The following is a 27,732-nucleotide window of genomic DNA, read 5'->3' on the forward strand; positions in this document are numbered from 1 at the left end:
TTACAAATTATGCACTCGATAATTAAGATAAAAAATAAGAAGGTAGTTCCTTCGATTCTTATCTGACAGCAAATTAATAAATAAAATATCTCGCGTGAAATTAGAATATTTTGTACATCGGGATATGATAGTCCATTTCATTCTTGGTCCTGAGCTACTTGAGAGAAAGGGAAGTCGGGCCCCTGGTCCCCTCCCCAGACACTACTTAGACTAATTATGCAGTTTTAATATCGTTTTAATTCAGGTTTGTTCGTTAAATCGCTCAGCATGTAGGCGCAAAACTAGTTAAATCCGACTCGCGCGCGCTATTTCGAGAGAGCCAGGCGCCAGGAACGAAACATTATTACGACGCGATCGCGGTCCCCGCAAACCGGAATGCTTGCCACCAGGAAGTGTCCGACATTATCGCGTACAAGACTGTACACATTACGGATCCAAGTGCAGGTGGCCGAGATTCGACGATCGTCGAGACGTTTCTTCGCGAATTTTGTTTTTCCTCTTCTCTTCTCGCGTACAGCGAACAGGATGAGAGCGACGGGACCGTTTTTCGCGCGACAAGGCAGGCACGTGCTCCCGGGACGCGCGATCAAACTCTCAATCCGCACTTTCGTTTAAGCGCGGATAATGCAAGGAGGGGACTCGACGTGTCGGCGAGGAAAAATCACCATCGGAGGTCCAGAGAAACGCCTCCGCTCCGTTCCACGCGCGCGAGCCGCAAGTTCGCCGGCTGGCGAACGAGAGAGAATTCTGAGCGGCGACTCTCCTGAGTGTCCGCTTATCCGGTTGCTCGTCCACCTCGTCGTCGGCTCTCGGTGTGCGAGGAGTCGCGAAGAGTCGCGAGGAAGAAGTGCCTGACATTATCGCGTACAAGATTGTACACATTACGGACCCACGTGCGTGGACGTCTGCACACGGATTGCATATAGTCAAAGCATCGAAGTAATTGAAACTGCGCGTGCAATTACGATCTGTATCCGAAACCGCGAGTACTCGCCGAGACGCGCGTGCTTGCTCGGCAATGCGTTCGAATTTTTCAGACAAGAAAAGACGCCCACGCGAGTATCAGTCTCTATCGCAAAGGCGAAAATATTGGAAAGATTTGCCCAGACTTGCCCAATCTCTTTGAACGAAAATTCAAGACTGATCTATTTCAATCTGTTTCGAGAGTGTATTATTTGCATTCGTGCGCGTGAACCATCGACGTCCTGCCGACTGGTACCAAGAAATTGCGCAAGACCGGAAGCGGTTTCAAGAAGAAGGACGCGCCTTTGTTTTGCCTGTCCGTTGATCGAGGAGATCGGACAGGCGCGACCCCGGATGAGCCCAACGCCCGGAAAAACGAAGCGGGTAAGGACGAGAACACGTCAGGCTAGATCGCGTGTTGAGTAGCGAACATGCGCGAGTAATTAATTTATTTCATGTAATAGATTATATCTATTTTGTATAATTATAAAATTATTTGACGTTATCGACTTCGTTTATGTATACATTATTTTTCATGGACTTAAAATGTAATTTGCTTCTTAATTGTCGGATATTGCTTGTCGTTTATCACTATTCAAAGAAAGCAGATTATCATATTTTCACTCTTTTCTTCCTTTTTAAAGAATGCCTAAATCGTAAAGCTTTGAATAATTAATTTTCTCAGAAGAAGAGAGAAGAAAAGATGTGAATCAATTTCATGATCACGGGCGCATCTATAATAACGGTCGGTCAAAGTCACGACTAATTGATGATTCATTGAAGAGACGCAAATCCTCGATGCCGTCGCAATTCCGCGCCGGGCGGCGAGATGCAAACCGTGCCGAGGCGGAGCGTGCGGCGATTTTGCGTAACACACGCGTGTGTGGGCACGTTACGACGTTACCCTTTAACAATTTTCCCGCACATGGCTCGCAATAACGTGTCGATCGTCCTCGCGGCTTCCAACTGAGTAATTATTTGCCGACGATCACATGATCTGGCGCGAAGTAACGGCGCGACGTTCCAGCGGAACCGACGGAACTTCGTCGGCGGGACTTTTTCACCGTCGTCGCGTCGTTACATCACGCGTCGGCCCGCTGTTACCAGTTCCGCGCTCTCGGAAACGTCGAAAACGAGTTGCGTGGAGAACGCGCCGCGTACAATCTCTCTGAAAGTCTGAAACGGGTTATCGGGCAGTCGCCTCCGGAATCCTTATCGCCGATCGACGGCACTTGCGCCGTTTCACGACGGTTGTATTGCGCGATGCCGCGAGGTTTGCAAACTCGAGAGCAACGTTCATTCTGAAGGAATAATTCCTACACATACGTTCCTATATACATCTTTTTCAATTCTATCCGTTCTTCTAGTCTGGAGCAGTCTTACGGTTTTAAGTCTTCAGAATTTTTCTATTCTATTTTACGTTACGGCGAATTACGGTCTTACAGCTTACGAATGACCTAATTATTAGTCATCTAGTGACGAAAATATCATTCGACACAATAGGTACTGTCTGTCGGCGGCGAAACGAACGGCCAACTTATTCACGCGACGCGGCGATCGCACGCTTTCTGAAAGCGCGCACAGCTCAGTGCGCGTTCAGCGCACACACCTAAGGTTAAAATTTGCATAATCAGAAAGGGTACATAAAATATACGCGCACGTTGCATTTGCAAAAGAATCGTGACGCATTACGTTCCATTTAGTTGTGCATTGCACAGTGCACTTGATCGACGTCGAAGGAGGCGTGTTTGGAATCTATAATTAATAAGCGTGGACGCGCGTGCCCAACGTCTACGTATGTACATTTGTGCCGTCGTCGTATAACGGAAAACCTGAAACGGTGAAACTTAAACTTGAAGCTTGACACTAATTGTGATTTACGGGGCCTTTCCATTCGAATCGCGACAATGAGAAAAAAAGGTGATGGACAAAAGCGAAGGTCGGAACAGTGTCTCGAATTGTCACGTTAATTAAGACTAGTTTATAGACGATTTGTAATTAACATCAGAAACTAGGGTATAATTTTATTTATTTATTGTAACAAAGAATAATAGACTTTTATTATAATTCTAATATAATTCTATTATAATTTTAGATATAATACAATATAAAAAATCAAAGAATACATATATATATATGTATGTAAAAAATACATAAAATAATAAATAGGCCTTTACCCTGAAATCTGATGCAAATTATAGGCTTTATTGTGTTTCTTTTCTCCGTTAAATAACAGCGATAAGAATTATCGTCGTTAAGTTACACAATTTCATTTGTATTTATTTCAATTTTATTCATGTAATAATACGTATGACATTCTATACTGAAAGAATAAAGAAATGGGTAAAAATACACTTTTGATATTCAGATGAATCCTTTTACCCAACGTTATGTTTTCTCCGTGCCTGATGGAAATTTATTAAAAATTAGCATCGCAGACGCTTCCATCGCGAAACACGCAGCGATGCATTATCGGATCTAGTTAAAATTCAGTAGCGTTCGCGTAATCAGCGAGCGATATCAGCGTAGAATAAGCGGATGCAGCGCGATGCCATTTGGATTTTTGGTGACCTGCTTTGGAGTCAACATATCCGTTGATTCATAACATTTCTCGCGTGCGAGAATGACGTTCTGCAAAAAAAATATAAATCTTATGCAGCGCCGAGTTCGTCACTCTTTGTTTTTCCACTCTTATTTTTTTACCTGTTCACGAAATGACGAGGGTTTACGATCGCTCAATCTTCGGACGATTCTCGAGGAAGATTCTGACATCGAAGTGCACAAAGGAGATAATGCAACGGTTATCGAGATTTCAGACAATCAGACGTGTACACCGTCTGATACGCCGTGATGAGTGGCGATTTACTGCCGAGGCGACAATTTTGACATGTTGAATTTTCGGCATCAAAACTTTCTACGATCTTTATTGCATCATACCGGACGCCGTCGCGACAAGACGGCCACGAATAGAATGAAATATTTGCCGTCTGCGTTCCAGTGGATATTAAAAACACTTGTACCACTGAGTGTAATTATCACGAACGTAATATAGGGTATAATTATCAGTCGCAATCTCGGAGCAGTGCTCTTCAGATTATCGCTAGCGATATACTTTGCATCTAAATTATTTAAAAACATACATTTGTACGCGTCAGAATGCGAATAAAAAAGTTCATTTATTGATAATCAAGTACTCCTAATTTTATCTTGGTGCTAATTTATTAGCTTATTCATATTGATCAGTCGAATATTTCGAAGAAAAACATCGCGATCGACGTCGGCGCTTGCTCTTTCGGCTGATCTACTAAATCAACTAATCTCGAAGAAACTGGAAAAACTTTATTACGACATGCGCGATCTAGGATAGTCGCTTATCGAAAAAGTAGCCGCGAAGAAGCGTCGGGAAACATTCGCGGGTAAGAGGAGGGACCCGGGAGCGTGCGAAAAGATATCCCACCAATATATGTGTCGACGGAACCGACGATGGAGCAGCCTCGATTCCTCCACTTCGAAACGGGCCAATCTCGCATCCCGCCGTTATCGCTGAAACGACCGCGAACTCGCGGGGCACAGTCGGTACTTACAACGTCGCGACGGCCACGGGCCCTCCGTTCGAGTCACATCGCGCGCGGTTCTTTAGTCACTTTAGTGCACGCGGCCTCATGCATATATGCACACGCGCGCGCGTGGCGTGTCTCGCCTCTTCAGAGTCTCCTTTTCTTCTCGGCAAGTTTCAACTTTTTGACGCACGTCAGTGACAGTGCGACTTCGGAGGGATCAAAGGTAACGTGTCCCGATCTTTAAACCGATCGCGCTTCGCCTCGTCTGATCGAAACCGCGAGTGGTTCCCGCGCTGATCAGGCCGCGCAAGCGCACGTGGCGAACGCACGCCTTCACAATTCACAATACTCCACACGTGGAGAACGCGCGAGTTTCTTTTTCCGCCGGTGAACCTCGATTGCGGAAAATCGACGACGTCCAAGTGCCGTTAATTATGCGACATATTCGTCAATCGCGTCGATAGACGCCAGTGTTTCCGCACGATCATTTAGGACCTTATTAAACGGCAGCGATCGGTCGTCTGTATTGCGTCATCGAAATTAAAATTCGTAATTGGGTCAGTGACGCGAAACACCTAGAGATGCAAATACCCTATTTGGTATCTAATCCTGCACTTGAGTAACTTTTATGGTGCGAGAGAAAACACGTGGTAATACTGAGAATAGAGCATTTTTTTTATATTATCGGCGCCCAGAGCGAGTGGTGGGAAAAGTCAATGTCGTCATCGGAAAGGTCACGCTTTAACACCCAAGATCTTCGAAACTTTTTAAATTTCGTTATCAGTAAAATTAGTCTATTTCAGACCACTTCCTCCGCACTCCTACGACTATTAGATAAAAGCTTAAGGAATTAAGAATGGATATTTAAAAATTTCAAGTTATTTTAAGAGTAGTTATTTTAAGAGTACACGTGGTACTTGATACTCAAACTAGGCCTTCATGATACAGAGATTTAATTTTTTTTCAAACACTTCACTCTTTTCTGTAAGAATTTTTATAATTCATTTTATTAATCGTTTTTAATTGATCCTAGGATATCTCCTTTAATGAGAAAACAAATAAAGCGGGCGGTGCGTTATTTTCGTTCGATATGACAAATGACTTGTGAATTTCCGAATATTAAATTGGTAGCGTGTCAAGAGTGCAATGGTTAATGATATCACGAGGAATAGTTATTAGATTGTATATCTGATGACAGAGGTTTGTCGATGTAGCTATTAATTAACATATAATATATGTGTGCAACTGTACATTGTGAAAGCGTGATCTGCTCTCTATAGTTATATTTAGAGACGAAGTATTTTTATACCAACGCATGGCGGCTCGAGAACCTCGAGAATCCGAGGAGTGAGTGATGCAGAGTTTACATTAGGACAAATATAAATGTAATACAATGAGATAAATTATAAGTCGAAGAAAGTCATCTTCGTTCTTTCTCTCATTTTTGAAAAAAGATTTCTCTTGCGCGCGAATAGTCTTTAATACAATTTTCTATAGTATTGTCTTCTGAAATGCGTTATGATTTTCCTCAAAACTATCCGTCACATCCTATTGAATATAGTAATCTTTAAAAACATGATAAAAAATTTCACGTACAGAACCATTTTGATTACACGAACAGTTCACGGGTGACCATGAAAAAGTAATGATTTCGAATACGAGTTTTTTTTCCACACGACGCAGGTGTCTGAGAAGGTTTCATGAATTTGGTATGCGTCCTCGCGCACAGATGTTTCCTTAATGCTATAAAGTTTAATCGGAATGTCGAAACGCCAGGTTGCCGCAAAGAAATTAAGATGATTGTAGATATTTTTAATGCAGCGAGGATGTCGTCCGATTCCTTCTCGTATTTGGCATTTGAGCGCGACTTCTTTCTTTCTATTTCTTTCTTTACGTAATCGGGCAGATGCGGATTCTGGTCCGCATCTGGTCGATTACGTAAGAAATTGAAAACTTAAAAATTAATTAAGGAGTTGGAAGTCTTTTGTTTGGTTAATGGTTCTTTCGCGCGCACCTGATAATTCTGTTGCACCAGATGCTATATTATTTTGCACGTTCTTAAAGAGAAGACTTAAAACGAAAACAAGTAAAAAGATAAATTTAGAGACGAATGAAATTTTCGCAATAAAATATATTTAGCCATAAATATTTTTGTTTTTTGTTGCTGGTATTTAGCATCATTTTCATTTTATATCTTCGTGTTATACTAAATAAAATTTAGACATGAAATTTGTAATCAACATAATAAATGGCAAATTACAAAAATGAATTGTAGGATGGCATAACTTCATTTCTGTAGTTTTTATGAAAAACAAGGCAAACTTAGCTATTTATACATACATATATTTGCATTACATTATTTCAAAATGCACGTATATGTATACATGTATATACAGCTTAGACAGAGTGAGTTTCGAGTTTCATTTCGCGTGCCAATTACATCTGCCAATTATCTCAGAAAGTATTGGTTTATTGGAAAAATGTTTCAGATAAATTTGAAGATCTTATTAGATTTTGGGTCCGTGTTGAGTCCTACTAAAATAACTGAGATAATTGGCACACTCATCCTGTATATGTATACATATACATATATGTACATATATGTGTGTAATAAAATTGTATAAACAATCATTGAATGAACAATGTTACAGTTACTTTTTTGTCGTAATCGAACGTAAATTTCTCGTTGCTCGATAATAAAAAAAATCTCATGTATAATATTAAACTTCATTTAATATCGGTATTACTATACTGATCTGACGTATCGGTTGCGGCTGACAAAAATTTTTAAAAAGTTAAAATTATTTACAATGACAAATTATTTGAAAAATCTCTTTAAAACTAAATCTCAAATTTTGAAGCGTTGAAATGCGTAGAACATTCGCGAGTTAAATCGAGAAGCTGCAGCCAAACTGCAGCAATATGACGCATTTATTATTCCACCGCGTCACAATAGCATCGCGGAGTTTACGTCTAATCCGTATACGGATACGTTCGGAAAAATCTTCGATGTGATTCGTCGTCGCCGGGAGCAGAAAGGACATTCCGGGAAACAATACGCGAGGCCGAGACGCGGTTTATTGGCCTGTTCGCGACTATTTCTGTAGCACTTTAATCCGGCTTTTTGCGTTATCGCGAGACACGAATATTGCTAGTAGTTAAATGCAGATCAAACATGCAAAATAAGTTCTCGTAAACTCTGGTCTTCAACAATGTGACTCGTCGTCATATTTTTCTCTGTCAATGGTAATAAGATGAAAAATGTACTGTCAAATGAATTCAGAGTAACAATAATTCTGCCCTTTGAGAAAAATGAGTGACATTTTGTTTCTTAATTTCGATAATCTTTCACGTTAAAACGCTAAATCGCAAATACAGATATAACCACGCGCAGCGTTATCATTGACATTTTAATTATCATTCCACTTTGCTCTCTCTTTTATTTTATTACGCTCCGTTGTATCTATCTCTTACGTCTAATGGTATATTTAAATCAACGACGAATTTGGAATAATGAATTTTTTTTGAAATAATGAATGAATGATGACGGTACGATAAGATATGCTGGCAGGATTTAAAGCGACCTACCGTGAGATAGATAAAAATCGTGACGCTTCTTTAGTGTTATTAGCCTATATCCATTATAGAAAGCGTGGACTAAAATCTTTTGCAGACGAATAAAATAATCGATACAATACAACTTTTATGTTTTCACTTTAGTATGAGATTATCATATATTTCCATAATGCATTCTGATTTCTGCGTCAAAATTTTTCTTGTCGTGAGATTTGAAATTCTTTCAAAACGATAGAAAACATCGCACCTCACATCGCACGATCACTAGATCGTGTCTCTCCTATTAATATCGAGATATATCGTGGAATTATCGTAGAGATATAACTTACTGACCACCCGCAAAAGAATCTCTCTCGAATGGTGGCGAGACTTTTGTAATAATGTTTGCGAAATTCCGAAGAACGGCGATAAGATCGCCGCTCCCGCGATAATTATGTTATTGCAAATATGCAGCGACATCAGCGCCAGTTCGCGCAAATATCAATGTTTATCGGCGTGCGAATGAGCGAACGGAAATCGGGTTTTTTTACGATCTTTGCATATCGTCGCGTTCGCACGCGGAAAAATTGAAGGAACGAAGGTGTGGAATAACAATGGTGCGGAAAAAGCCAGACCGTGGAAGGCAGAAATATGTTCTATCGTCGTAAAGTCGTTTGTTATACCTGGCGAGGACACAACCTATAGCCAACGCGTGTTTGTGCAATCCATTAAAAACATATTTTATGAGAAACCCCGGACAAGTTAGATGTATCGCGGATCTAGAAAACAATTCACTTCGTTTCTAATTCCCCCGGCACTCAGTCAGCCGTTTAGACGAGAGATCTTATGAAAATCTATATGGTCGTAAAGTAAACTCGCGGCAAACACCTTTTAGATACTAATAATAAAATATTGCTCACACACAAATCTTTTCTTTGTTGCACGTCACGGCGAAAGAATAACGATTGTTAGCCTTTCTTCCTTAAATCTTTTTTAAATAATTATTGAAATATCTCTAAAGTACCGAGATGCATTTAAAAATAGTCTAATCGTCTAATTGTCTCTTTCATAAATTTATATAAGTATTGATTAATTAAAATTTTTATAATTTATATATCTAATAAAATTTATATATAATTCGTATAATTTATATAACTTATATATATATCTTTAGAAAATATTTTAGTTTAGAATATTTGAAAGAATTTAAGATAATTGTATAATAAAAATGGAATTAAGATAAATTGGATAATCCTCTTATGATCCATATTGATTTGACGTGTATTTGCAGAGCAAAGTTCTACTACTTATCAGATAAACGAGATATTTTACGAAATATATCTATTTCTCTTAAAGTTTTGTGATAATATCATTAAATAGATAAAAGTAAACAGAAGGAATACTTTGTGCAATAAATATGTGAGAAGCGTATTATTGTCTGTAATATAAAACTGTAAAATCCATATTGCGACTGACAATATCGCATTTACACGCTAATTAGAACGCCTCTTGCTAACTTCCGCCAGTAATTATTTCAGTTATCGATAAAAATCTTGGCGCTGCACTTCGCATTCGCGATTATATTAGAATATATTACTTCGTTCCACTTTTTATAAATCGATTGATCACAATACCGTATTGTCCGTCCGGCGTTAAAAGTGCATGAATTAATGAGATAGTAATCCTGCTCGCGAAGACGGAAGCGTATTGCAAATCCTCTTTATTCTAGGAAGATGCAATAAGTTTCTGTACTTCGTTCTGCACTCAGGCGAGCTTCTTGGTCACCGCAATTATCGCTCTGACTCAATGTTGATCCACTCATTATACCCTCGCGAGTGATAATTCCCTTTGAAGTGGCAGTAATTTATTGCCGATCGATGCGTCGCCGCCGCAATCGCCTCACGTGCATGGCGATCATGACGTCGCGTAATCGCCAAGTTTTATTATCTGTTAAAAAGTAACGGGATATCTGCTCGCTCGACAGTTACCCAGGCATAATTTATCAGCCAGTTAGTAGAATTGCATTGTCCGTTGCGCGCCGATAACGATTTATCTCGGTGTTTAAAGAGTTAATTAGCGGTTCTTACAAAAACCACCCTCGTTTCTAGAACAGCGACTATTATGGGGATCCGAGTTCGCGATTGCCTCGTTTCATCATTTTCTTTCATCCGTCCTAATTACGCGCTTCTTTGTTACCATTGACGCGTGGATCTTTACGTCAAAGTAGCGTATTCAATGATATCTGGCGCGTATATACATGTATGTAAATACGTGACGTACGCTTCGCTTCATCAATGTAAATCTTTGCAGACCGAATTTTGTATCAAGCCAAGCGGAAAAAACGCGGAGTAAATAAAGTGCGCGATAAATAATTTCGGCACTATTCGAGCGATGCTAATTAAATGGTGATAGAGAACTCGGTTTATTGTGCAACGCCAATCATCTATTCTATGTAATATGCAAATAGCACGATAATAATTTATATTGTTATCTACAATTGAAAGTGTGTTATGTTGCTGACTATATCTAAAATGGCCAATGAATAAGTCATTATTATATCTGGATTTTGCATCGTTGTATAATAGTTTTATAAATATCGGTCACACATGTGCTCTCATAATGTCGGTTGAAGCAAGATCCAGAAAATATTTTGTTAAATGTACGGTTAGATTCATGATTGGATACACAGTTTAGTTATTAGTACATCTATTATATGTTCAAGTAAAAAAGTGCAATATACTTATTTAAATATAAATAAATAAATAACTAGATATTGTGTAGATATAATAATAACATGTAAAAAAAATGTTGAAAACATCAATTAATATAAAATATAGTTTTTTAATTGTAATATTGCAAATTTAAAAGATATCAGAATAATTCTACCAATATTCATAATCCAAAATAATAAAAAATATTCAGACTAGAAATGAAAATTGGAAGTAATCGGCAAAGAGAAGTGAAATCTTCCAAACCAAGTCCAGAACATGTCAAAACATGACATTGTGATAAAGCTTTGAGAAAGGCAACGGAAACTGAAATGATTTTTAAGCGTTGGTGATAGATATAATCGAGACAATAAAAAAACAGACTCGATTTTAAATTACAGCTGGTTCGTTCGGCTGTCTCTCTCTCAGTCATTAAGAATATTTAGTATATTTATATTTTCATATACGAAATATTTTATTAAAGGCCAGAATCGCCGTTGTGACAAGATAGTCGTTCAACGACAGCGAGAAAAAAGTGGAGCGATGTTGCAGTTTCCGCTGCAGAATTTATTTTTTCCTTTCTTGGATCATTGCTCAGCGAGAGGATAAAATGAGCAAAGTCATGCTAAAAATAAACATATCCGTTATCAATTAGGAAAGTTTACACAATTCTGTTTGTACGATAGCTGCTGAAGCTGTGCATAATAACACATGCAAATGGCATGTGCACGCGTGAAAAATGAGGTTGTAATTTTTAATCGTTGTTGATATTGTATCTGAGAGTCAGACAGCATAATCACATGTACATGTATTGTGAGACGCCATAAAAAATAAAAAAGAGAAAAAGAAAACGGAGAAAGAGAAGAAATTGGCGCAATCAGTCAGGCAATAAAACTGGTATCGACTATGAAAGGCTGCTCCGAATTGGAGAAGTAATAACTTACGAATACGTATGTTGTATCAGGGATAAATATTTTGCTGAGTTTATCTTATCGCCAATTCGTAAGACGTCAGATACAAGATTCACAAGATAGATTCGATACTACAAACGCGTCAAATATTATTACAATTCTAATTTTGCTGTCTCTTTGTCAACATCTATCCGTTCGATCAGTAGGATTTCGACAGTAAGTAGAATTTCAATCTATTCGATCAACAGAATTTTGACAATAAGTAGAATTTCAATGAGTGATCATTTTAATTCTTTTTTTAATCACACAAGGTATCCTAAACTTATCGAGTCACGGTCTGATTACGAATTCTTTGATTAATTTACTATCCATGATCTTCTTAATTAACCTGTCATTAGGTCAATAAAGCAGATGATTCAAATTATATATCTTTCTCGAGAAAAAGTAAAGAGATAGTAAAATTTTTAGTAATTTAGGATTAGTTTCGATTTAATGTTAAAAACTGATTCGCGATATGATATTAATTAGTCTATTAGTCGTATTCTCGATAAAGAAAAATCAATTCCGAATTGATCAAGAACTTCTAAAAGCTAGTTTGTTAGATGCGACATTAAAACGACTGATTGCGATAACAAGACCATCTAATCCTTATAATTGTCTTTTTATCCGTTATTCTTGATAACGTACTATACTACAATGTCAACCGTCATGCATATGGTCGTTATTAATTTTCAGAATTAATAATAACTAATCACACGTGTCACTGATAAAAGATCGGTCAGCTCATGTAACGTATTCTCAAGTGGCTTTTATCGTTTAAACGTCTGTCAAGATGTCGTATAATGAAAACGCTATGCCTGCAATTAAATTCGAGTAGGGAGATCAGGGAAGGTGAATCCCGAAAGATCAAGGCCAAGCGAATCAAATCTACTACGAAAACTCGTCGGCACGTGACCATTAACCGGTTCAACACTATTGTCTTTTTCGTTGATATTCAATTAACGAGTAAATCGCTTCTTTGCCTCGACGTTACTACGGTTCGTATATGGACGCGTAAGAAAAAGAAAGAGCTATCGTTGATGATATGCTGATATGAAGAAAGTGGTCGGACTTGCCTTTGATTCTTCTACTATATGCTATTAGATGTTATACAAGATGTTCCAGAGGCAGGGAGATTTTTTTTATCTACAATTATAAAATCTTTATTTGCTCTAAATAGATTTTTCTTTAAGATAAATGAACTAAATGCCTTATTTTGTCATAAATTGATAATTTCGACATTAACTTTTAACTGCACGACATTGGAGCATACCATAAAATGGCATGCAATCTGTTCGTGAAATTTGTCTCAACTATGCTTTTTTAAAAGAGATGAACTCGGATTGGACATTAATGCGAATGACAGGAATTATTCAAGTTCTATCGCATTACGATACAGTAGACATACGTCAAGCGTAGACACACGCTTTGAATATTATTCACGCTATTTATGAGCAACATTGTTTCAAACCAGATTAATCTTCGACATTAATTATGTCTCAATGGAATCGTGGTATGTGTGCCATTACAAAATTTTGCAAAAAAGCGCAAGATTAGTAAGTAACCCTTCCGCATTAGCAAGGTGAAGAGAAATTTGCAAACATATTTTCTTTCTGCAATCAGCTTATAGTCTTATTATATGAATCTCAAGCGATAATGTCGTAATATCACTGGATGATAGATAATAAACATCGGGATCGAAAACATCGCATTAGCAAATCGATATACGATTGCAAGACGTAATGTCTCTATATTTGCAATAGGACTCGAGAAAAACAGTATAGTCATCTTTTTCAGCGTATCTTCGAAAATCATTCAGAAATCGGCAAATTTTTCTGTAAATAGCCAGATGGTTAAAAGTTTAGGCTTTGCGAGCCAACAAGCGAAATTAACAATATACCAGAAAAGAAAAAACAAATTATTAACAAATATCAAAATGTAATAGTAATTACGCGAATTGTATAAAAATGTGGGCCATAATTTGCTGATCTCTGTTCTAATCGAATTGCTAACATTATATCCTCTAAGTTTTCCGAGTTCCATTAATATCTAAATCAAGCGTATCTCTATGTTTATCGTGTCGACGTTGTGTCTGTTCTCGTTGAACAAATTTCACGTGACGTTTTGCACGGGCGTGTTTCAGATATTCGGACGGGACGATGTCGACGACGGTGGGCAAAGTGGAGGAGCAGCTCGAGGACGTCAATGACAACAACAACGATGAGGTAATTTTCCGCGATATTTTCTCGCGTGTAGGTGTGTCAAAATGCAGAAGCTGCAAAAACTCGCGCCACGAGCAATCACTCGCGCGACGGTTGTCGGTCTCGTTCGCGTGATTAGTAAGCTCGCGTTGAGAGCGATGGACGGATCGTGGTGCGCGCTGTAAAGCTGCAAACGCGATATCGCCTTATTTGCGACACATAATGGACCCGATAGTCGTTGTCTCGTTGTGGGTCATCCAGGGGCGGATACGCGTTCCCGACTAAATTTTTTTTTCTTAATCCGCCTGGAAATTAACAGCGCGAACGCGAACGACCATAAAACTCCTCTCGATTTTAATCCCACGACTGACTGACCACACGTGACGCTTTCTGTGCGAATAAGCTTGGACTTTCGGACAATGAACTCCTCTGGATTACGCGTTTATGTTTGTAATCGTATTATACAAAAAAGTGTTTTTGTCATCGACGAAAATGAAGGCCGTCGCGACGATTTCCTGAATTATAAGAAACGCTAGAATGATTTCGCACCTTTTATTACGTCTCTATATTTCAATCGATCGTTGACGATCGACTGATTATACAAGTTACTTGTGGATATGTTTTATAACATATACGATTGCGTACTCTTCACAAATTCTTTTCTTATCTTTTTAAAAACATAAATAAATCTATTAATTTTATACTTGCAAAAATAAATTTGTATTAATTATAGATCTTATTAAATGAATCGTTGTTTTATATCGAGGCTACCAAAGGCAAATTTGCCGTCCGTAGTCCGTGTGGCAAGTCAACGTTTTAGGCGTACGCAGTTTGACGGCAGATTGATAACTTTTCAAGTTTTGGGTCACGCGAAACAGCCGAAATACTAAAGACCGGGCTCTCGGCTTTCTGAATGGCCTTAACCTCAGGCATCCTGTGAATTTCCAATGAGCGAAAGCAAATCAAGTTAATGTTAAAATAACAAGAGGACATTTGCGAATTAACCGATTTCGTGCCGTGCTTCTCCAAACCAGCTTCGATGTATATCGTATCGTGTTAGGTATTTTTTCTAAAACTGTTTTTTCACGAGTGAGAAAACAGCTTTCACGCGATAATTATCACCCTTAGAATTTATTAACAGTCGAAGTACCAAGTTTCTAACATGTAGTTTAAACGTACAATTCTGCTGCTTGCGCAAAACAACCATGTATATTTTCATGCAAATTAAATCTAACATTATAATTACGATTAATGCAAAAAGTATAATTATTTTTAAAGTCAATTAACAAGAAACGATTTCGTCCACTTTAAACAAGAAATCATTAACCATGTTATTTTGGAATAATAAGTGGACAATTTATTTCAAAATATTCGCTAATTCTAATTTTTTGTTTGTTTTTCACAAATTGATAAATGATATTGAAATAGATAGTGTCTAGAACACAAATCGCATAAGCTAGATATTGTGATTATATAAATCTTATGCATCTTATTACGTCATTGTGTTCAGTCGTACATATCTCCAAAAGTTTTTGCAGCATATTATTCAGATTAAGAATAATATAGCAATCAAATTATAATTATTATCTCATCTATAAATTAACCAATTAAAATTATCGGTTATCTTTAAATAATTTTACATTTGCATATTTTTCTTAACTTTAATGCTTTTAGCTTTGTTTTGTTTCTTACTTAAAATCTACGTACATCGTTTGCACAAATTTCCATACCAATTAGAAGTCATAGGTCTCTAATTTCCATTATTGTGTTTGTTGCATAAATCCGACGTTCGTAGCAAGTTGATTGTGTACTTTTAAGATTTTAGAGAACTAAAGTAACTAAGCTGTAGCGAATTTTCATTATAATTATTAAATAATTGCCGCTTTTATTGCTTTTATGTACAATATTATATATTTTAATCTTCAACTCATTGTTGCCTTGTTTACGTTTGCCTTATTTTTATATAAAAATATTATATTGTAATAGAAGTAATTTTATTTAAAATTATCTATGTTTCATTAATTTAAAATCTTGCCTTCCCATATTAGTATATTTTCTAAAATAAAATATATTTAATTGATATATATATATATATGTGTATATTAACAAAATAAAAGTCTTTAATTAATGCAGAATTACTCGATCTTAATATTCTTAATTGGAAGTTTGTAAAAATAAAAAGGAAAAAAATTGTAATAATTTATATGTAATAATTAAATATGTAATAATTTACTGATACGCAAAAACAGTCGTTTCTAATAATTTTACGTAGGTGTATACTCAACTAGTTTATGCAATATACTCGTTAATTATTGTAAAAGTTTCATTAACATTTGTCAACAGACCATCGAAGTGGAAATGGTCGTACCACCTGACGGAGGATGGGGCTGGGTAATTGTTGCAGCCTCCTTTATGTGCAACTTCTTCGTCGACGGTATTATTTTCAGTTTCGGCGTGTTTCTCAACGATATCGCGGACGCATTCTCTGTATCGAAAGCGAGTGTCGCGTTCGTTAATTCGTTACAGAGCGGATTCTATCTCATGGTTGGTTAGTAATGACACGTATGTAATATTTAATAGCAGATCTATGTATTAACCGCAAAATAATGCCGAGTAGTTAATTTAAAAAAGTGCAATGCCGTTTTTATAAGATTCTTTGCAAGATAAAAGTATTTCGTACACTTGGAGAACTTTGAGAGAAATAATAGTTTTTTATTTTTATATCTTTTTGAAACTTTAAAAAGCCTCTATCAAATTAATTTATATAGAGAAGCAAAGATAATTTTTGAGTTATGCATCCAAATGAGTGACCGTTTTATAAAAATAAAAATAACTTTTATTTTGTAAGATTAATTATAAAATAGATTCAAAAGAGTCAAATGTATTTAAAAAGATTTTATTTAAAAAATCCCGTTCCATAACGACACGTAAAATTTTAAATGCATATTCATTCCAGCTGCAGTAATTGAGTATCTATCAGATTCGCATAATAATACGTCATATCAACAAGATTGCATTTGATTAGAATATTATACTGCATAAAAATTTGTGTAATTAATAAACAAGCAAATTCTGGAATAGTTTATCGTATTTATCAAGAATATAAATGAAATGTGACGTAATACAAAATGTCGTATCGCTCAATCGACGAACTCTTTTATATGTAGATTTTAAAATTGGAATATTTTGCAACCTTTAGAATTTACATTTCTTTGATATATCAAGTCACAATATATATTGACGCAACACGTTTTGTGCAAGACACCGAAAATACGATAACGATAGCCATATTTATGTTGAATATACGCAACTGATAGGTCTGTTTGTACAATACAACGATATATAATATGCTCGCATATGGAATCTTCCCGATACATATCGAGTCGATAAAGTTGCACATATATTGTATAATGTACACTTGTGTTCGCACCCAAATTAGCATCGCAGTAAATAACCATTTGTATGTCCAGTCTCAAGGATCTTCGCGGTACAATTCAGAAAAATAAGTATGCGGAAACATTCCCACTCGATGTTCAATTTATCGTTGAACCGTTTAACAACGTTTTACGGCTTTACGCGTTTAAGAACGTTCTCTCGTCCTTATACTAATAGAGAAAATCGATTTTCTTAGGATTTTCTTAAAACTGTGAATATACGTTAATTTAGGTGTGCTTTATGCGTGGTATAAATTTCAGTACCTCTTCCGATACTGAGCCTCAAAGTTTCAACTTTTACTAATGAAAAGGTTTTTCAGGCCAAACGGTAAGAACCAAGAGAACCAAGAGAACCAAAGTTGCTTTTCTCGTCGAGTTCTATAAGGAAAAAATGCCAAAATTAAAAAAAGTTACATTAAAAAAATTTTTTTTTGAAACTTTGAGGCTCAGTATCTTTATTTTTTATACCGGAAGAGGTACTGAAACTTATACCACGCATAAACCACATCTAAATTAACGTATATTCACAGTTTCAAGAAAATCCTAAGAAAATCGATTTTTTCTAGTATAAATGTTAAGCACGTTTAATTATGCAATATTATCTATATTGTATAATTACATAAAGTGTTATATAATCGTTCGAAAGTAAAATTTGAAGAGAAATATACGATGGAGTTTCTATGTCACTATGGAAAAATTATATATCGCAAATTTGTCATGTCTATAATCAGTTTTAACAATGTAGACGCATAGCAAAATTGTGGCTAACTACCCATAATGATAAAGAGCGATGTAAGTTAACGTTGCGGAAACTGTACGTTCCATTTTGAAGAAATTAGAAGCGCTAAATAGAAAAAATTTTAGATATCTCAACATTTTTAATTTATATTTTCTATTTTTAATTTTATGTATTTCTATATTATTTAGGTACGCGTCCGCGGATATTTTTTAATAATAATCTCGAAATTATATTTTAAATTATATTGTAAAAACGTACTTTCTAATATATTTATAAATTTAATACACACATTATTTTATATTATGTAGCGTTTCCATGTTAGCAATATTATATTAATAGAATCACTTGTGCAAACATACGAGGTGTATATTGTTCCTTATACAACTTGCTCGCTATTATAATGACGACATTTGTGCTAAGTTGCGTATAGTCGAACAGTCAATATACATAACAATTAATATACTCAAGGGTAAAGAAAAGGAAAAGAAATGATTAGAATCGTATCGATAATCAGCGTGTAAGAATGATTCGCACGTTCCCATTCGACCAGATATTTGAAAATCAAGTCCGCAATCTCTCGTCGGTAAAGCGACGACAAATTAAATTATCGCTTTTCTCAGGTCCCTTCGTATCCGCCCTCGCCAATCGATACGGCTTTAGACTAGTGGCGATATTAGGAAGCGTGATAAGCTGCGCCGCCTTCGTCCTCGCGTATTTCAGCACTTCTATCGAATTTCTTTATCTTTCTTACGGTGTCATCGGTAAGTTCTTTTCCTTTATGTCTCAGATATTTCTCATTGCCAAAGTAGTTAACGTTTCCATCGAGAGTTTTCTTTGTCGAATTCTCTTACATATACTCGATATTGTATTTTAATCAATCCTGCATCAGGAAATCGAGGATTTAAATTGCATTGTTATCGATATTTAATCGATATTGACTTAGAAATATCGTTATTCAAATTTCAATACTTTTCATATTCCTTTTATAATTCATATTTCAATACTTTTAAGAAATAATAGCAAAAAGAATAAAATTAAATAAATTTTAAAATAATTAATTTAAAAATTAATCGTGATAAAAGAATGTATTGTAAAGTAAAATATTTAAGATTTCCTGATAAAGGTTGATTCAGATGTTTATAAGCAAATAAATATTAAATTTTTAATTTGTATAGATTTTTTTGAATAAGACTTTTCTTAAAAAATTCAGGTGGTATCGGAGCAGGTCTAATATACGTGCCGGCCGTGATAACTACCGGTTTTTATTTCGAAAAATGGCGAGCCTTAGCTACAGGTATCGCAGTATGCGGCTCCGGTATCGGTGCATTTTTGCTCGCACCGCTTTCGAATATACTTGTGAAAACTTTCGGGTGGAGAGGAGCCTTGCTGTGTCAAGCAGGTGAGAATATTGTTAAATAAATTATATATTTAAAAACGGACCTTTAAATATCAATTGGAAAAAGATTAGTAAAAATATTATTTTAAACAATATTAAATTTTTATTATTATTACAAGTATTATTATAAGAACAAGTAATGGGCATTATGTTAATTGAGATAAAAAATCTAAATTTATCGAAATTATATGAATTGAAATGATCATGATTCTGTGATTTTAATTAAAATTTTAATTAATATATGTATTTCTATAAGAAATATGCCTTCGCCTTTAAATAAATATTATGATATTGTAAATTATATTATCTCAATTATAAATGATTCAGTTTTCTCCCGCAGAAAAATCGAATACATAATATAATAAATAGGTATATAGATCCATTGAGCCATCTATCGTGAAAATAAAAACGCGCTATCATCTGTACATTACGTAAATGGCTTGATAAAGAACGTTGTTTCTTCCTGTACTTTTTCTTAATTAAACTTTCAATTAAATTTGCTAACTCTGATCTTATCAATGTTTTCTCATCAATGAAAAATGGTAATAGCGCTCGACTGCCTTTTTCTACTTAATATCATAGACATCATGGCACGTCACGTATATACATTTGGTTAAGTAACGAAGATTTGCATGAATAACATAAGACGGTGCTTACTTCAAGATAAAAGTCGGTCGCGAGATAAGTTAGTCTGTTAGTAGTCTGTCGTTTGATCGAATAGTTAGTTATGAAACCACATGAAACTCTTATTACTTCCGCATGATTTTACGTCTCGACTCGTAAACTGTGACGTTTGTATGTAATCAACTGTCAAATATATTTATGTTAAAGCGTTCAGAAGTCCACGTAACGTGTGAAAGTGATATATGTACTAAATGAAAACCAATATACTCATAATAGTAATCTGTTTCGCATATTATGGCGTCTAAATAAATATATATTACTGAATAAATATTATTATATATCTAATAGATTAATATTATATATGTAAATATATAAATTTATATAAATTATATATAAATTTAAACATTACAAAAAATTTGAGATTTCTAATACATTTTGTACATCATATCATATACATAATGATACATAATATGCTCATTAATAAAATGAATTTGGATAATAGTAATCAACGATTTGACGTCTGATTAACAGAAGAACTAATGCGCGATTTTCAGGCATGATATTACATTGTGCCATATTCGGCGCGATGTTCCGTCCTTTGAAACCAACGAGGATTAAGGTAAAGAACACCCCGGAAAACGCTGCGCTCGAGGTGAAAACCACGTTAATGGCAAAAGGTGTGTCAACGACCTCGTTGCATTGTGTGCAGCCGAATAGAAGCGGTTTCTTCGGCACGAATAATAATACGGAATACCCGACGGCGGCGGAACTCCTCGGCAGCAATCCTAACATAGTAAAGTAATGAACATTCAATGAACAGGGGGGAGGGATTCTATTTGCACTGATATTTGATATAACCGTTTCTTTTAACGCGTTAATTTTCTCAACGGAATGTCTTGATTTCTGTTCAGCGCATCCAAGTCCCTGCATTCATTACACAAGGTGCATATGGAGACTGAGCCCTTGGAGAGAAAGGCGAGCACTTTGGAGAAACGATTATCCGCACCGATATATCCCGCCGATGACCCCGATTTGGATGATATGACTAACGAAGAGAAGATCGCCGAGGAAAACAATCTGCTCAGCGGCGATTTGGAGCGGTTAAATGGAAAAGTACCGACGGTAAAATCGACATATTCAAAAGAACATATTTTATAATTAGAAAAATGGAAAATTAGAGTAAACAGATCGGCCGTGAGCTGAGATGATCATCCTTAAAGTGACAAAATGTAATAGAAATTAACGATTGATTAATTTTCATTAATCAATATAAAATATAAAATAGAGAGTTATCTGTCACAATGCAACTTTATAATCGATCGGTCGACTGCGGTAAGAAAATTGCAAAAATAATATTAAATATAATTGTGTCAAACTTGATCAATTATCGAAACTCTTGTTAGTTCGAATTCTCGCAAGGTTTGTTTGTCTCTTTTGTAATTTTTTTTGTAATTTTCAAAGTAAAATATATCTAGTCTATAGAAGTGTAGAAAAATACATGTTCACTTTTGCCAAGAAATGAAAATTTAGTATTTCCGAAATACGAGTGCCAATTCTATGACCTGGAAAATCCTACACATCTATACTTGCGAATCAGTTATTTTTGTAAATATCTCTGTTTTAGAATCTGCGAAAGAAAGTCTAATATATACGTGATATTAAATGTGAAAAAACGATAGAAAATATGTTATTCTGGAATTACTTTGGCGATACAAAAATTCTACTTTCCGTTTTAGATTCGTCGACATACGATTAGTGGCAGGCGTCTCCGAGCGGATTCGGAATGCAGCCAAAAGTCTCTTCGAACAGGCAAACGTAATTCGAAAGATCCGCAGAGACCGTTCTACAGAGACGACATCTTTTACGGCGGCTCTTTGAACAGACTTCCTCATTATAGGTCTCAGGTAAGTTCTATCGCGAATGTATTTCCGGAATGTATTTTTAATTTTTCCCATTACATGTATATAATATTGGAGTACATAAAAAGAATTCTAATAATTCTTGTGCAATAAAGAATATAAGATCAGAGCGATTTTAATAGTTGACCAATATTCCATTTTTTTCTAATTATACTTCTACAAGAATTAAGTAAAATTAAGTTAAGATTAAATTAAATTGTCGTCACTGAATTTCTAATCGTATAAAGAAATCGTTTTACTTAAGATATTAAAAACGTTGCAATTTTACAGCAATCGTCAGTCGGTTATCACATGTCAGTGACACGATTGCCAACGGCAAAGGATGTGGCAGAGGAAGAAAGCGGAAGTTTCTACCTGTGTCCGGAAAGCGTGCGACGAATTCTAACTACAATGCTCGATTTGAGCCTTCTGAAAAGTCCGTCTTTTTTAATATTAGCGATTTCTGGTGCGCTCACTATGATGGGCTTTTATACGCCCTTCTTGTATGTAGCAGGTATATTAAACGATCAATATTTATTCCGTTACAATTTTTCTTGTCATATTTGAAAAATAAGCGACTTTTCAAGAGAATTTTTTAGGGATAATACATATTGCTCATAACAGTTTTCCGATAATATAACAATTATGAAAGAAAAATTCAAATAATAATGAATTAAATATGGATTTAAAAAACAATAAATAATATATTTAATGCAAGTTTAATAAAAATAAAAGATTTTATAAAGATATTATTAATACTATTTATTTACTATCTACTATTTATTTTTTTTTATTTGCTATAGATTTTTAATAAAAATAAAAATCCTACATAATATCCTATTTATAATTTATCTCTATTGGATTCTCGTAATACACATTTTTATGCATTATTTCTTTGGCTTTAAAAAATAAATCATTTTGTCTATTTTCTTTACAGATCGAGCAATAAAAGCTAACATTGACGCTTCTTCGGCAATGTTCCTCGTTTCGGTGATCGGCATCGGCAACACTATTGGTCGTATTGTTTGCGGCTTAGCAAGCAGTTTGCCCGGAGTAAACGCTCTGGTCGTGAACAACATATTTATCAGCGTCGGTGGTTTAGTAACTATATTCTCCGGCCTTTCTTTAACCGAGGGATATCAATTCTTTTATGCAGCTAGCTTTGGCCTTAGTATATGTGAGCAGAATACTGACACTTCTTGAATTCTTTTATAAATTCTTTTACGAAGGACAAAAGACTAAGATACATCTTATACGTAAAAATCTTATAGATGTGTCTTACCATCTTGTCCTTACACAATATCTCGATTTGATATTTAGAAGCTAGCTAGTTTCAATTATATTTATTTATATTTATCTGTGAAATATATATATATATATCAGACATTCTTTCGTAGCCGTCTTCGCTTCCCTCAGATCGATTCTCGTTGTGGATCTGTTGGGCTTAGAGAAACTAACAAACGCTTTTGGGCTGCTTCTTCTATTTCAAGGTGTAGCGGCGACTGTGGGCGCGCCTCTTGCAGGTAATTAGAATGATATCGATCATCGGAATATAAGACGTCGCAATAAACTTGATAGGAACGCTGATTTGCGATTTGCTTTTAAAGCGAGCGCCTTTGGTTCTAGAAAACGGCATAAATTCTTAGAATTATTCATTATTATTCATATTATTATACGTAGATCCTAATAAATCTTTACTTATGATAACGATTTAAATCAGAGAAGTTGGACGTCGGTTCACTGAATAATATTTATACGTGCAAATAGGTGCGTTCATGGATGCGACTGGGAGCTACGACGCTTCGTTCTACCTATCCGGCAGCTTGATGCTTATGTCGGCTGTGATCTGTTATCCGCTAAAGAGAATCAACATGTGGGAGAGGCGCGAGAAGAAACCGACTGCGATAGAACCTTCCGCGTCCTGATTGAAGGTACAAAACTGTGCCTCATTCTTCATACTCCACGTGCGTGCGCTCATTCGCGCTTATACATATTGTGTTGTACATATTAATGTACAACTAATAATTTATAGTGCTATAGCCTAATAATTTATACTGAGCGCTCGAACCAAGATTACAATTATATCGTAAGCCTTCACCCCATAAACGACAAATGATCGATCTCATGTGTGTGATCGGCAGAACGATCGGTCGCGTTCGCTCGCGCTCAAGAATGGCTTTAAAAATAAAATCCGATCATGCGCTTTAAAAAATATTATCATTTTACATGCATATAGAAGGTGTGTAACGCGAGAGGAAAATGCTTTTTGTATACTTGTGATCTGCTTGTCAAAGGTTTGATTGTTTTCTTTGACAGGATATTTATTCCATGCAATGACTTTACATTTTTATTCGTAATCTATCGCCTCGTGACAATAAATTCGTAAGTAAATTTTGCATTCCGTTGAATTCCAATTTTTCGATATTACGTAAACTTTTCGTCTAATAGAAGTTTAAAGAAATACAGTAGATGGATTTTAGATAATTCTATTGACTTTTTTTTTTTAAAGATGATTTACCTGACTGCTTCTATTCAATTAATAAATATTTTATTCATTGAATAGAATTTAACAATATATATATATATAATAATATTTAATAAAGATGAGACCGGATTGTAAATATATGTGATAGAAAATTATTTCGTGAAGTAGTATCCAGAATTGGGTTCTCAAGTAAAATTTTTTTCTTAAGCGGTATCCATAATTAATGTAGAGAATCTAAGCCGATTTTTAATACTTTTTGAATTTAAAAAAAAAACGTAAATTTGAGAAAGTTATAGCTTTCTAAAGTTTCTTTGATGACGGCAACTTCAAAAGATTTCGCAACAACATTATGACGTCACGCACATTTTCGTGTACTATATTTTCTTCAATTTTGAAGATATTGCAAAAATTCAAAAAGTTTACAAAGAAAGTATGCCATGATCTATCAGAATATACTGTTGGGTAAAATCGGTTAAATACCGAATTAACTGCTTTATTCATGTCTTTGGTTAACATTAGTAGATGAAAGACAAAAGACACTAACAGACGAAAGGTTATTTATATCTTGTGTTTGGAAAAACTTTATAATAACATTTTTATTTAAATAATAAAATAGAGAATTTCGAAAGTTTCATTACGCGAAAGTTCAAGTTAAATCGAAAGTTTCAATTTAAAATGTTTGCTAAATCTGTTTTAAACGCCGATCGTGGACGACGATATAAAATTACTAAATTGCGACGCCGCAAATATTTATTAATAATAAAAATAACAGCAAATATTATTTACACACGATAATAAAAAAATCTATTCTTACTTGTAATTTTACTTGTAAGTTATAAATTTGCATTAATTACGATTTTTTATGTGAAAAACCGATTGCGTCAAATATGTATAAATATAGATATATGAATATTTACCGATGTGTACTTTTTAAGATATAATGACATGTCTCCTTATCTATGTTCCTAGGCTATCTAGCCTGGGAATATATGAATAAGGTATCTGGTTACGTCTCCAGACTTTGAATGGCTCGGGTACCTCGGGAAGGCCAACTCCCGTACTCACCAATGAGCCCCTGAGGAAGAAGTTGAATGAGAAAAAAATACTATTTTACTATTCTCAAATATATATATTTTTGTAATAAAAACAGTGAAAAGATAACGGCAAATAATTATAAATTATTATAAGACGATGAATATTTAATGGTTATCGAGTAAATGATTATTAATTCATCATTAGGAACTATTGTGGCGTTGACGATGAGCCGACTGATTTTAAACAGAGCATTTAAACGCGAGATGCGAATAGCGAAGGATCGTTGTCCCGATCAAACATTCTTTTGACAACGAAAGAATCGCAAGGTAAATACAGTCGTGTAAATTGATTGAATTTGTTACGAACCAATTGTGATCGTTCATATTTTATAATAGCACTTTTCTTGTGGGAGAAACCGTTAAAAATAATGTTGATATTTTAATTAGAATAATGTTGCATATTGTATTTCACGTTGTTATATGATGTTATATAATATTATGTATTATATTATAAAACTGAACTGCCACATATGCATCACGTAGCTTAGACTTTTATAAGATTTTAAAATAAAGCATTTGTTTCATTCACCACTGTATATTTTATGAGTAAGAGTTAAGCATGTATAAAAACAGAGCATGCGTATATTGCATTATGTATACGATATGCGTTATGTCCGCGTGCATCGAAAGATATTTTGTATGCAAGAGCGTATACGTATAATCTAACGAAACACGCATCTCTTTCGACATAATCTTGTTAATTTATAAGGTCATTCCACACCTGGTTATAAAACTGACTAAGTCTTCCACTGTGACATTTGCAATTAATCGAGAATTATTTTCGCAAAGCTTAATAACTTATTTTGCGATAGTAAACTACTAAACTTTCAACCTTTCTTTATCTACACTTTTCTTCAAACAAGTCATTATTTAAAAATGCCTGGTTTTTATCAGATATATAGATTTATAAACATTTTTTATGCTTTTAAAATATGCTTTCTAAAATTATGTAATGCGAGATTATAAAGCATTTAGTCAGTTTTAAAACTAGCTTCCAATCAGGCGAAGTTGCTAATGACGTTTTATCCATTTAGGTTTAAGAAAATTGCTCAAAAGTGAAGTCCGTTCCTTAGTGTTCCTAGTTATTAATATATGTACTATATACACACGCCACATACAACATACTATAAATATTACATAGTAATTCTGTAAAATCATACGCGCAGATTATCATTATATAAGAATAAATTGTGCAAGACAATTTGATTGATGCTGAGGAAACGATTCCGTTCGCAGAGATATGTACAATAAATATATGGATTAAAGTACGTTAAAGAAATACACTTATCATTGTACAGTAATTGTGTCAATTCCTTGTTCCCCTATCTCTATTCTAATTTGTCCTCATAAAATATACTAAAAGTTGTGGAGAGTGCAATTATATTTATTATAATCGCACTTTTTTTCGTGAAATTTAAAAATATGTAGTTAGACAATAGAATATAGTTCCTGTTTATCGTGTAAGATTTAAAATCAATTTTTTTTAACAAAAATATCGAGAGGATTGTATTTTGTTACTCAAATTACAAAAGTTCAATGTTTGAATACGTAAAATCGTATTTAAGCGCCGCGATCTAAAACAAATACGAGATCAACTCGACGATAATGTCCTCTACATGCCAGTGTCAGGCCTTTGTGAATGCATCAAAGTCACGGAGTTCTGTCTCCTGAGAGGATGTGAATCATTCGCGTCGACGCGCAAAATCGTGAATTATCACGCCGCGACGTGGCCGCAGAGAACAAACATATTTACCGCGAACAAAATGACACGTCGCGTTGTGCGCAGGATACATGACATACCAGATAGAGCGAGGTGATACGGAAATGCAATATTGTTTTTCTCACGGCACAACATGTGCAAAGTGCACTGGCGTGCCGTGCTATTTACCGTAGAGTGTAGAAAACCGAATGCCGAATAAAGCACATGATAGAACTACGATGTTTGCCGAGACCCCGGCTAGCGTATTTCTGCCGCAATATTTTTAGAAGAAAACTCGCTGCCGTGCAAGACAAGATACGAAAAATAGTAAAAGTTTTAATAAAAGCGATGCAGTGCTGGATAAGTACGAGAATACAGAAGAAAATGAACTTGAATTTGTTCGCTTCCACTATTTCTGATGAATTT

The 27,732-nt window shown here is 35.1% G+C and overlaps 2 protein-coding genes across 10 annotated transcripts in view; one reads left to right on the top strand and one right to left on the bottom strand.

The window, feature by feature from the left end:
• The window catches only part of LOC143906326 (gamma-aminobutyric acid receptor subunit alpha-1), a 123,103-nt gene that overhangs the window by 65,302 nt on the left and 30,069 nt on the right, over positions 1–27,732 (bottom strand). The window lies entirely within an intron of this gene.
• LOC143906320 (monocarboxylate transporter 12) lies at positions 707–26,882 on the top strand. Of its 8 annotated transcripts, XM_077422337.1 has the most exons (13): positions 5,225–5,256; positions 13,880–13,961; positions 16,281–16,485; positions 18,731–18,871; positions 19,321–19,509; positions 20,685–20,928; positions 21,042–21,252; positions 21,867–22,034; positions 22,320–22,542; positions 22,966–23,205; positions 23,426–23,551; positions 23,796–23,959; positions 25,483–26,882. In XM_077422337.1, exons 1-12 carry the CDS (start codon positions 5,240–5,242, stop codon positions 23,951–23,953), a joined length of 2,004 nt encoding a protein of 667 aa, XP_077278463.1. In that variant the 5' UTR covers positions 5,225–5,239; the 3' UTR covers positions 23,954–23,959; positions 25,483–26,882. The 8 variants fall into 8 exon arrangements, with proteins under 8 accessions (XP_077278465.1, XP_077278464.1, XP_077278463.1 ...); XM_077422339.1 differs by lacking the exon at positions 5,225–5,256 and adding an exon at positions 707–1,347 and having other exon boundaries at positions 23,796–26,882; XM_077422338.1 differs by lacking the exon at positions 5,225–5,256 and adding an exon at positions 4,595–4,746 and having other exon boundaries at positions 23,796–26,882.

Source organism: Temnothorax americanus, unplaced genomic scaffold, assembly GCF_048541705.1.
Source record: "Temnothorax americanus isolate GAGA-0224 unplaced genomic scaffold, ASM4854170v1 Scaffold7, whole genome shotgun sequence".
In the NCBI taxonomy this organism is placed as follows: domain Eukaryota; kingdom Metazoa; phylum Arthropoda; class Insecta; order Hymenoptera; family Formicidae; genus Temnothorax; species Temnothorax americanus.